This window comes from Oryx dammah, unplaced genomic scaffold, assembly GCF_014754425.2.
Source record: "Oryx dammah isolate SB20612 unplaced genomic scaffold, SCBI_Odam_1.1 HiC_scaffold_26, whole genome shotgun sequence".
Lineage (NCBI taxonomy): Eukaryota > Metazoa > Chordata > Mammalia > Artiodactyla > Bovidae > Oryx > Oryx dammah.
The window spans coordinates 19,683,885-19,696,361 of NW_024070210.1; the positions used below are offsets into that span (position 1 = coordinate 19,683,885).

General features: G+C 42.3%; 2 protein-coding genes across 8 annotated transcripts in view; both read right to left on the reverse strand.

Annotated features, from left to right (window-relative positions):
- Positions 1-546: 546 nt before the first annotated feature.
- Positions 547-2,390, reverse strand: LOC120852749 (chromobox protein homolog 3-like). The gene has a single exon (XM_040226157.1). The coding sequence runs from the start codon at positions 2,275-2,277 to the stop codon at positions 1,726-1,728; it is 552 nt and encodes a 183-aa protein (XP_040082091.1). The 5' UTR covers positions 2,278-2,390; the 3' UTR covers positions 547-1,725.
- Positions 2,391-7,331: 4,941 nt separating this feature from the next.
- SIPA1L1 (signal induced proliferation associated 1 like 1) overlaps positions 7,332-12,477 on the reverse strand; it is a 381,195-nt gene continuing 376,049 nt past the window's right edge. For 4 of the 7 annotated variants that reach the window (XM_040226162.1, XM_040226158.1, XM_040226159.1 and 1 more), the window contains 2 exons: positions 10,498-10,582; positions 7,332-9,345 (listed from right to left, as the gene is read on the reverse strand). In XM_040226162.1, coding sequence (XP_040082096.1) covers positions 9,202-9,345; positions 10,498-10,582 — 229 coding nt within the window. In that variant the 3' untranslated portion in view covers positions 7,332-9,201. The remainder of the gene's footprint in view (positions 9,346-10,497; positions 10,583-12,477) is intronic. The other 3 variants (XM_040226163.1, XM_040226164.1, XM_040226161.1) reach the window with 1 other exon arrangement.

A 12,477-nucleotide genomic window follows, 5' to 3' on the forward strand; every position in this document is an offset into this window, starting at 1 on the left:
GTGTCAGGAAGTAGTGAGCTTCCCATCACTGGATGTATTCAAACTCACCCAGGTGCCTGAACTTGTGGTTGGGTGATGAAGAGATTGACTACTGGGAAGGGAGGTAGAAAGGTAACTTTGAAGATCCCTTTCCACCTTGAGTCTATAACTCATGGCTCCAGTTTATTTAAAGAGAGCAGAATCCACTAGAAAAGGTGATGAGATGGCATCTTTGCAAAGTGGTTCCTGGCCTCACTTAATTCTTGGCTTCAAGCCCAGGAAACCACTTAATCACCATTGATCAACTAACTTGGAGACATAATCTTTTTCCTGTAACTTCCATCCACCGGTCCATTATTTCCCCGTCTAGTACCACAGGGATCAAAGCTGGTTTCTCCTTCACACCACAGTGTCAAGTATTTAAAGATAATGATCAGTAGTTCTGTATCCCCAAACCCCTCTATCCTCCACCGGATCTTTTCTCTTTTGGGGTAGAATTGTTTGTTCCCAGTGCCTGTATATGAAATTCAGTGTTCATACTCCAGCTGAATCTTTATTTTTTTTTTCAAAGGAATATAAAACTATTTATTGACCACTGTTCACCAGTATTTACAATAAAGTAAACAATATACAGTTGAATAACATTCTGATTACTACAAAGTTATTGTTTTTCTTGGCTTCTGCTGAACTACTAACCCAAAATACTGAGAAAATTGAGCCTTTGTGTAAGGAATGGATCGGAGTCAAGTCTGAAAAAACATGTAGGTCAAGCATAGATTAGAAAAGTTTGTTCACTCATTTATTCCTGTAGATCATAAACTGCCAATATTTTAAAACTATCTGATTAGGTTTCCATGAACAAATCTGAGACATCCCATGTATCACAACATTTCCTAAATATAGCACAGAGACTTCAATTTCTTGTAAAACAATGGTTCACCAAAAGGAACCATCAAGTGTCCATTTAACTAAGTTTTGCTTTGCTATATTAAAACATACTAGAATTTTTCTACTTTTTTCATTTGGTTGGGAAGGTTGTTGATAGTGATAAAAATTTTCCTTCCAGGGTTTCTGCATATAAAACTGCATTTATATGCAGATTCTGATAGGGATGCTTTAAAAAATTACCCAATTTAAACTCCTTAATTTATCTAATTAATTGCAAAATTTTTTAATTTGAAAGGTTAAGACTTAAATTTTTATCTAAGTTGAAGTCATTTCTTATATTGCTCAAAATGATGTAATTCCAGAACATGGGCTTATCCATGGTTATCAAAGGCTGTTGTTTAAATATATTTACCAAAACAAAAACCACAACAAAAAATTAACTCCCAAACAATTTACATATGTCTTTTATGTATACACATATAAAAAACTTAGAATGGTCCTCAGGCATATATGAGTTAAATGCAAATTCTAAATTCTGATTGAGTAATGACTATGAAGATTTCCTCCAACATTTAGAAGAACTATTCTCTAATGCTGAGGAAATAATATACCATGGTATCAAATTCTTTCCTACTGAAGGAGGCAACTACAGAAAGCTTTTATTTGTTCAAAGTAACCAGTGCTACAGATGGAAAAAAACAAAAAACCCAATGTAACTTCCCCAATATTACTTCAAAACAAACGTATCAAACCTGATTTTCATTAGAATGTAGTTATTTCTTCACACTAATAAATCAAAAAACCAAGACCCACGTTTTATATATATATATAAATATATATAAAAGGCAATGCAAACAATTATTGAGCCTCATCTTCCGGACAAGAATGCCAAGTTAGCCTCTCTTCATAAAAAGCAATTACAATTTGAGGACACTTCATATTTGCCTCTTTTGCCAGTACCAAGTCCGCCTCATCAGAATCTTTCCATTTCATGAGGAACATTAATTCTCCACTGCTGTCTGTGGCACCAATTATTCGTTCTGGATCAAGACCTCTGGCAAAACCTCTTGGTTTATCAGCAGCATCTCTTTTCTTCTTTGATTTGCTATCATCAGATTCACTGTCAGACAAAGATTTTCTTTTTGTTCCATCTTTTTCTTTACCAGCTTTTTGAGAATTAAGAAATGCTTCAATTAACTCTGGACAATCTAAATTTTCTTCAGGTTCCCAAGTATTGTCTGCGTCTGTAAATCCCTTCCACTTCAGGAAATACTCCACCTTCCCGTTCACTACACGGCGGTCCAGCACCTTTTCTACTACAAATTCTTCAGGTTCTGCCTCTTCAACTTTTTTACTCTTTCCGGTTTGCTTCTTTCCCATTTTTTGCAATGTAGTTTTATTGGAGGCCATTTTTTATTGCAGACTTGAAGAGCTATTATTCACCGCCTCTGAGCTCCTCCGGTCCCGGGTCTGCGACGTCTCCGGCCCTGCGCGCCTCAAGCTCCAGTCACATCCGAGGGGGAGGGGGGCCGCCGCTGACGGGAGGGGAAGGTCTGAATCTTTAATATTAAGCTAGACTGCATTTACAGCACATGTTCTAATAGGCGTATCCTCATTAATTTGATATATCCAGGTGTCTCAGCGGTAAAGAATCTACCTGTCAATGCAGGAGGCACAGGAGATGTGGGTTCGATCCCTGGGTCAGGAAGATCCCCTGGAGGAAGGCATGGCAACCCACTCCAGTATTCTTGCCTGGGAAATCCCATGCACAGAGGAGCCTGAAGGGCTACAGTCCGTGAGGTCAAAAAAGTCAGATACACACATTAATTTTATCTGTGCCTACATAGGTCTGAATCTATCTTTGTACCAACTGCAACAGAAGAGTTTGCTAAGCATATTCATTGTCTTAAGATTTTGGAGCAATGCTTAAGCGGCTTAAGAGAAGTAACTTGTTAAAATACGCCTAAGCTCCTCAGAAAAATTACTAGGTCAGTTACAAATCCATTCCCACTCTTCACTGCAACAAGGGACCGAAGAATTGCCTCCAGGCAACTTTATTAATAAGCTACCTCTAGCTTGCTATTGGGAGAAGGAAATGGCAACCCACTCCAGTATTCTTGCTTGGAGAATCCTGTGGACAGAGGAGCCTGGAGGGCTGCTGTCCATAGGGTCACACAGAGTCGGACACGACTGAAGCAACTTAGCCTTCATGCATGCATTGGAGAAGGAAATGGCAACTCACTCCAGAATTCTTGCCTGGAGAATCCCAGGGACATAGGAGCCTGGTGGGCTGCCATCTATGGGGTTGCACAAAGTCCCACACAACTGAAGTGACTTAGCAGCAGCAGCAGCTTGCTGTTAGGACTTGAGTAAAACTCCTTTCTTAAATTTGTTTTCTCAGAGCTTAGATTCCCAGGAACACAGAATAGGTGAGGGTAGCGGTGTGGGAGTGCCTGTGTGCAGTGGTGGGGGCTAGGCTTGGTGAAGGAAATGACTCTCTTGGGTTTGGCATGAGCAATCTGGAGGCACGCACCCAGAAGTCCACCTACTCACCATCTAGTTACCTAAATGTGTGCAGTGAGTTAGGGGTATGAGGGCAGTAGGGAGTGGAGGTGTCAGTGCTGAGAGAACCCACACCCTCCCAGACATTTTTACTTTTGCCTAGGGAGCTGGATTTGATTGATGGATAGCCATTTTGTGATTCTTTTTCTACATGCTGAGTTATAGAAATGTATAGGAGAAGTGGACATGAATCTGAGTGAACTCTGGGAGTTGGTGATGGACAGGGGGGCCCGGCGTGCTTCAATTCATGGGGTTGCAGAGTCAGACACGACTGAGCAACTGATCTGAACTGATAGAGGTGCTGTTGGGTGGGTTCATTAGAGATTCCTGCATGCCTGCTAAGTTGCTTCAGTTGTGTCCAACTCTTTGAGATGCTATGAACTGTAACCCACCAGGCTCCTCTGTCCATAGGATTCTCCAGGCAAGAATACTGGAGTGGGTTGGCATACCCTTCTCAGGGGATCATTCGGACCCAGGGATCGAAATTGCGTCTCTTGTATCTCCTGTGTTCACAGGAAGGTTCTTTACCACTAGCTTCATTAGAGATTCAGGGGTGTTCTAATGTGTAGGGAGATCGGCCCCTTTAGAAGAACAGAGCACTTTGGTTAAGGAGGGATGCCTGCATCCCTAGAACATGAGATGAGCATGGGAATGTATTTAACAATACAGAGTAAGATACCCGAAGCTTTGGGGATTTTGCCTGGGAGATCCATGGGTCCTGAGAGAGACAACTTGGAGGATAAAATGAACGGCATGTATCTGAAAGTGGGGCTGTTCTGGCAGAGCAGGTCTTTAAGGGGCATAGTGAGGTGTGCTCATTTAGAGGAAGTGACGGGAGGACATTTGAGACATGCATGTTCACAGGACCAAAGGCAAGCATAGAGAAGGAAATTGATGAGAGGCATTATGAGAGGCAGGGAAGGTGAAAGCTGTCTTGGGTCCCCGGTATGATGGCTCAGATGTCCTAAGGCATGAAAGGGGAGATGTTGGATTTTTAAGGATGGAGGACCAGAAGGGCTAATCTGACAAGGAAACAAAGGAGCGCAACACTGGGAAACTCTCTCCACTGGGGAGACGAGGGAGATCAGAGGGAAGGAAGGCAGCGAGGGGACAAGCAGCAACTAAAACCACGGCTATGATGATCTCCGAAAAGGCAGCCAGTGTCTTCAAGTCTTTGAGCTGCAGTCTACCTAAAGCACCCAGAGAAAAGAGCAACCCTTTCCTTCTCTCTGGACACAGGTGCAGAAAACGGGCTGTCATGCAGCAGAGAGTTTAGGTAAAGATTGCTTAAGTTTGGAGCAGGTATGAGGGCAGTCGGGAAATTTGCTGGTCTAGTAACTTTTGGGTTTGATAGGTTCTTGGAGATTAGGGTAAGCAGGCTGGGCTGAATCTGGAAGTTTGTGACTGGGATTCAACGCTCCCAGCCTGGGCCTGAGTCTCCCAGTCTTCATACGCCTATGTGGACACACACTGTGCCTTTGACTGAAGGTTCTCCCGCTGGCTCCCAAGTTCAAGCTCTCTAATCTCCTCAAGATTACCAAGGTCATTCTTTGCTGACCTGGTAAGTGGTCTCTTATTATTCATGGTGGTCAGGACATTCCAGTCATGTTCAGCTAACATATGAATTTAAAATAGTCAAATGGCAGCAAGTTTCGCGCAAAAGAGGCTCTAAGTTATTTTTTAGTACAAAAAAAAGTTCTTTATTTTGCCTAAAATCTCTTTATCTATAACTTGTTTCCTCCTGCAACTGGTGTCAGCCAACCTGTCAAAATACTACTCAGGTGTCTGCACATGGTTAACATATTAACCGGGGGATTTTTGCAAAACACTAATGCCTGTGGTTGGCGATTTGTTATATAAGTGAATATTGAAACGTCTCCAGTCAATAACATTGGGGTAACAAAAGACATTAATACATCCCTGGTTAGTAATAGGTTAAGAGCCTTGTGCTGTAGCATCTGTTTGTTTTAATTAATAGGCATGAATATCCTCTTGTTAATACTATTCCTCAAAAACCCTGCTTCTAAGTCATCACTTGGAAGTTACAAAAAATACCAAGTTCTCACTCCAGACCTGCTCAATCACAGATCCTGGGCATGCAACCTGGTGACCCATGTTTTACACAGCCCTCCAGGTGATGGTGATCCAAGCTTGAGAGTCACTGTTCTAAAATGCATGGCAAAGGATTAAAAGCACCTGACCAATAATATTAAGCAGAGTGGATGAACTCATTCTGGCTCTTCCATCCTTCTCCAATTAGCATGTCAGGACTCTCTCTCAGAAAAACAACATAAAAGCCTGAACATATTGGAGCTGGAGGACAGTGAAATTGAGTGCCTTGAATTTGCCAGCCACTGGCTTTACACATATGACCCCACTTAATATGAGGTAAAATAGTAATTTTATCAGATAGGAAATCAAACTCAAAGCTATTAGGTAATTTACCTAAAGACACAGCTACTACATAATGGATGGGGTCTGCGTGTGTGCCCAGTTGTGTGACTCTGCGACCCTTTCTTTGGATGGTAGCATGCCAGGCTCCTCTGTCCATGTGACTTTCCAGGCAAGAACACTGGAGTTGGTTGCCATTTCCTCCTCCAGGGGATCTTCCTGGCCTAGGGATTGAACCCATGTCTCCTGCGTCTCCAGTATTGCAGGGGATTCGTTAATGCTGAGCCATCAGGGAAGCCCAGATGGGATTTGAGTCCAAGTCAAATGTCCTTTATCAGAGTATGTTGATTCCTTATGGACCGCTCAGTAGTGGCATAATTCATACAGGGAAAAGGTAACTAATAATACTGTGCTATTATTCTTTTAAAATAACACAGCTCATCTTTAACAATGCCCACGTTTTTACTGTTTAAGCACATTTCTGACCAAAGTGGGCCACCACACACTTTAGTCTCCTCTTTGCGCACTCTGGGGAGACAGCGCCAGGGAGCTACAAGTGTCTGCTGTGTGACTGTCATCTGTCCTGGTCATTGTCACTTGTCAACTAGAGGCAAACGGCTTACGCTTGCTGGGCCTATTTCTTTTGCTCGTGTTACCATTTATATCTCCATCTACAGAGTTAGTGATACAACCCAACCCAATCTGTTTACCACCTGCAGCAGATTTAAGAGCACAACCAACTGGCTCCTCCGGTCAGCTCAGAAGATCCTCCATCAATGCAGGTCAGTGGCGCTTTCTCCCAGAAACTGGTAACCCACACCCAAGCCCTTCAGAAACAATGTGTAAACCCTCTAAACCAGGTAAAACAAAATTAAAAAAAACCTACTTTTTTACTTGCTAATTAGGGTATCCTGTGGCATCCAGTCTTGGCCTGTCTTATAATTCTAGAATTTGTAGAATTGTCGAACCAAATAAAAGGAAGAAACAGCCTGCTGTCAATTAGTTGCACCACTGGAGAGGAACAGTGGCGTGGCAGATTTTAAAAATTTGGTTCCATTTGGCTTTGGAATGCATTATGATTTTTTCAGTAGATTAACTTTCCTAATTATATTTTGCACAGTCTAATATTAACAGGCGTTTGTATTCCCTGAGCATACAACGTCTAACATTGAGAGCTGGGAGATGCAGGAGACGGGTCCAAAAATGTGTTGGTCTCAGAATGACAATGTTGGTATGGAAAATCCACATATGGATAGTGAAGAGGGAACTAATTATAAAGTGCTCTGCAAATATTAAATCATAAGCAGAAAAGGCAAATCAGGAATTCTCTATGGATATGTGAATAGAGAGTAAAAAAAAAAAAAACTTCTTAAATACTAAAAGGGACAAACTTTCAAGAATCATCTTGGGTAATATGGAGTGTGATGGAAAAATAAGGATACAAGGAGGGTCAGTGAGATACACTGGGTGGTCTTTCAAATAAGAATGCCTCAAGCAATAATACCAAAACGTTTTAAAAGAGCGTTTAAAATGAATTTTATTATTTGAATTTTACAAGTAGTCTTTAAAGGCTTCAAACAGAACTCTGTTGCAAAACTCTAATAAATAGCTTGCCCCAAGTCCCCAAACAAAATGTAAGACAAAATAAAAACTAAACTCAGAAGGATAAGCAAGACTTCAGAATGCTTGGATGTTAGTGCTATTTCTCATTTACAAAGAGATATCAGGCAATGTACAATCTCCTTCATACAAGTCTAAGAGAGAAAGAGACAGACAATTGAGATCTTTACAAAGCACTCCGAAATCTTCCTATTTCCATGAGAGAAATGTCACCAGAAAGAAAAAAAATCCCCCGAAGAAGGAACAATTATGAATGGAACTGTAGCATAAAAGTCTGGTGATGCGGGTTGGGGGAGAAGAGGGAAACTCCATTCCATGTTTTTTCAGGGATGGAGAGAGGAATGGGTGGAGATTATTCGGGGCAGGGAACTTCCGAGCAGATACCGCTGGATTGCTGAACATTCCCTTAGACCAGAGTCACCACTGAAGGGCGCAGGTGGCTATTTGGTGACAACTGTGAAGGCAAGAAATAAGGCCACCAGGGGCTCCCCCGGGGCCTCTCAACACTAGTGACCCAGTGTCTCTGTTCTGTGCAGGACCAAGAGCCTTGGGACAATGGCCAGGGGCCCAAAGCAGCTGCATCACTAGACAAGAAAAGCAGCACATCAGTGACTTCTGTGGCAGAATCCTGCAGCTGGCCACACAAGGATGCAGGCAATGCTGGGCAGAGACTGTACACGGGACATGCAGGTCTCAAAAGGCCATTCCATCACCACAGGCATTGCTCCTAACAAGTAAGGGTTAAAGTTCACAATTCAACATTCATTTTCTTCCTAGTTACAAATACTGGTAAAGCCTTGCTTTGGAGAGAAGGATTTACCAATTCATCAGTAAGATCGTTTTGAACGAGCTAAAAATACAATTTTGCCACATTAATAACTTTAAAAATCTCAAACAGAAACTATCCTTTTGTCCAAAATGCATACAAATCTTAAGATTTTTTTAGTTTGGAGGAATTCTGAAACCGATTACTGTTTGGACCCAGGAAGCGACAGAAAGGCTGATTCCAACACAGAGGGACTTACTTAAGCCAAACAAAGGGTTCCGGCTCAGAGGAGCACACAGCGCCTGGGCCCATTATCCCAGGGCAAGGTAGGAGGAAGCAGTGATGTCATAATGCAAGATGGAAAAGGGGCGTGGCCCGCAGGCTCCGTCTCTGCCTCTCTCTGGTTCACTGATTTGTTAAGTAACCCCAATCCTGCTGATCTCTGTAAGACAGGGACAGACATCACTAGCTCATGCACAAGCCATTTGAGGGAGGCAGGCATTTTCTGAAAGCACCTCCCTCCCCAGGCATTTTTAGGAACAAAGGTAAGGAAATCCCCATCCCCAAATAAGCAGTTTTAAAAAACTTTATTTTCCTAGGAACAATGACATTTGTCAGGATAACAAAGGAAAGCTTGGGTTACCTGAAATAGATAAGAAAGAGCTGATGGAAATAGAGGCAGATGGGCCAGTGTCGGGGGGCAGGGAGGGTCCTAGGCCCAGCTTCTTTTTAAATACATAACAGATAAAGATATTGTGCAAAAAAATAAAGACATTCACATTTTAGCAGTTAAACTTTTATTTTACTTTTTTAAAATTTTTATTTACCTTTTTCATTTTCTTTTCTACAAAAGGCAGATAATGATTGTTGGTCAGCAATCATCAGGTTGTGCACTCCCCGAAAGGGGGCAAAGTCGGAAGCTGGGGCGGGAGCTCAGAGGATGCCTCCAACGGCGGAACTAAGGGGAAGGCAGCCCCACGGCTGCCTCTTCCGGCCTAGCTCATGTCGATGGTGTTGAAGACCCACTCCGTGAACTTCTTCAGCTTGTCGGAGGCATTCTGGGACTCCTCCTGAAGCCTCAGGTTGTCCTCTCGCAAGTGCTGAACCTCCGCCTGAAGGTGAGCTTTGTCTTCTTTTTCCTGGGAGGGTGAGCAGAGCAAGAGAACTAAGAGGGTGGTCCCACTCTGCCCAGCTGCTATGCGTGGCTGTGGCTCTGTGTGCACCCTTCACGCCACTAAACAGCTGACACAGGGCCTGGCGTTAGGTCTTCATTATTGACTGGCAGATTTCTGCAGGAACTAAAGCCTATGGCTGGCAATTTTTATTTTGGCTGGCCCAAAATTATTTCACTGACACTCTGCAGGTTATTACATTCAATAGTTATACCTGATACACCTGTAAAGTCTTCTCCAGCACCGTGAGTTTCATTTTCATGTTCCATATCAGAATCAATCACTAAGGTTTTTCGTCTTTTTGCTGGTCTAATAGTCACATCGTCTGAATCAGAACTATATTTTGAAGAACTATTATCTTCTGAGATGCTAGTATATATGTCGCTAGGACAATGAGAGAAAGTATCGGCATAAAATTCACTGAAAAATTCCTCACTCAATTTCACAGTGCATCATTTTTGAAAATTTTATGGAAATAAACTTGCATTTATAATATACACAAGGTTGGAACAAAAACCTAACAGAGCAAAATGTGAATGATAATGACAATCATAACTTGTATACAGTGATGGTAACTGTATCACTTTAAAAGATACACATCTCTGGTCAAGAATATGTTAAGATGTCCTCACCCAGGGAATAGGACTTCCCGAGAATGTAAATACATGAATGCATAGTTTAATGTCTGTTAAGTTATAAGGGCTGTCTTACATTCTAGGTGATCTAGGGGCTGCTGTCTTAATAATATAAAGTTACTCAAGAAACTAACAGCAACTGGTTCTTTTGGTGCAAGAGCCTGAATAACACTGAGGATGTATGTGTGCATCTGGGCTGTGGATTAGGGGTGAAGAGATTGGGATAAGGTCCAGAGGGGGCTGGCTGAGGTTTAAAGGCATTTTACAAAAAAGAGAATGCTTTTTCTGTATACACATGATAATGAAAGCCTTCTTGCACTATGCGTGTCAGTGGGAACCAAGCTCCAAGCAGACCCCTAAAACATGTGTATTGAGAAAGCAGGGAGAACGCCCACAACTTATTCCACTGAAACTGTTGACAAAGGGCTCTCTCAGTTCAGGCAGCTTGCGAGGACAGGATAACCTGCTTGGAGAATATGTTTACCTTCTTCAGATCTTCTCGAAGCATCTTCAGCATACCTTCCAGCTGGTCCACTTTAGAAGCCAGAGTGGGAGAGGAATCTTTACTGCTGGGAACAAGAGATAAAAGACCATGTAGGCAGGAGTTCTCCATGGCTGGGTTTGTTTGCTGTTTCTTTTCTTTTTTTTTTTAAAGGAGTTGGCTGTATTTATAAAATGGTTTTCAATGTCAAATTACTCACTATGGTGACACAATGTACATTTTCATTTTTAAAAAAGGGAAATGGCAGTTTTAACAAAAGGTAATACAAGCGTGAACTATAGCCAATCAATAACTTCCTTAAAGATTCTGCATCTTTGTGACAAAAAGAATACAGGACAATACGTGAAAATGGTCTCTTTGGCAGCACAAGAGGGGCATTCTGGCAGATACAACTGTCAAACAGTGAAATGAATCCCTTTAGTGGCTTTAAGAAGAGAGTTACTCCTCTGTGTGTACCTGTTGGGTGGTGCAAGTTCAGTACAGGCCCTATCTTGGGGCAACCCAGGTAGGTAAAGCCTGCAGCCACTCAACCCAGCAGCAGCTATGTTATTGCGTCCATCTCTTAAGACTATCTTTAAATATTTAAAAAATAAGACTACATCTTTCAGAAGTTTGTCACATGCACGTATGCTCAACTGCTCAGCTGTGTCGACTCTTTCCAACCCCACGGACTATAGCCTGCCAGGCTCCTCTGTCCACAGGATTTTCCCAGGCAAGAATTCTGGTGTGGGTTGCCATTCCCTCCTCCAGGGGATTTTCCCCACCCAGGGATTGAACCTGAGTCTCCGGCATTGGCAGGCAAATTCTTTATTACTAGTGTCTTAAGCTCTTCACTATTATTATCAGCAAACTCTAAGGGTCACAACTTTCTCCCATTTCATTTTAGTGCTAAAAAAAGGAGAGGAAGCTAGAGGAAAAGAAAAATGTGTAACTGGCTGGATAGACCACATAGCTGGGCAAGGGCTGGGAGACCTATCAACTCTTCGTCACAAGCCTCCAAAAGTTTCTGAGTGAATTCTAGCCAAAGGTACCACCTCAGCCTCCCACAAACAAAGAATCTAAAGGCTCCCACGGAGACAAGAGGCAACTGCCTCTTTCCAGAGGTCAAGGGGGTAAGAGGTGGTGACTGAATGAATGCTTGGCATCATGAAACAAGAGGTACTTTTTGTTTTTTAATTAAAAAAAATTTTTTAACAACAAAAGCATTCCATGCCACCATGCGCCTGTTGTAGATCTAAAATTAGCAGAAGACATGGACACAGCTTATTTACAGTAAATTTACTTTAAAAATCAAAAGCTCAAGTTAGAATTCCCTGAACTAAAATACAGTGTTCACGCCTCCTGCTTATTCTAGATCAGCAGGCCCGGTATGGATGTCACAAGGCCGTAAGTGAAATGGAATGGTAATGACCTCCCAACTTTTAAGGCAGGATGACCAACTGAAACCTGACAGTGAATGGATTTTAAAAGGGAAGTGGTCAGCTGAAATCCACAACGTCACAGGCCAGTCTGGATGCACTGAAGGCCACAGATGGGACAGAATAAGAGTGGTTCTGAATAGAAAACACTGATGCTGGGGCACGACTATTCTTCACAAGCAACTGAGTCCACTCTCCCCGCCTTTCGGGAGGGCTGATGCAGCCACAGCAGGTTGTCAGTAACTCTCAGTAGCCTATCTTGACTTCTGAAGGTTTGCAAAGATAAGTTCTGTGACTGTACTGATCTTTAAAAACATTTAACTTGATTTGCATTTGTTCATCCACACTGAACAAACACCCAGTCATCACCCTCATCTTAGGCTTCTAGAGATCCTACGAAGATTTAAGAACTGTTTAATAACCCTTTTCCTGCTCACTCAAACTTCTCTTCACTCTAAGAAGGGACATTTAGGGCTCTCCTCTGGACTCTGCACATTTTTTTTAAAAAGTTCCTAACAGCCAAATTAACCACCATCTTACCTCC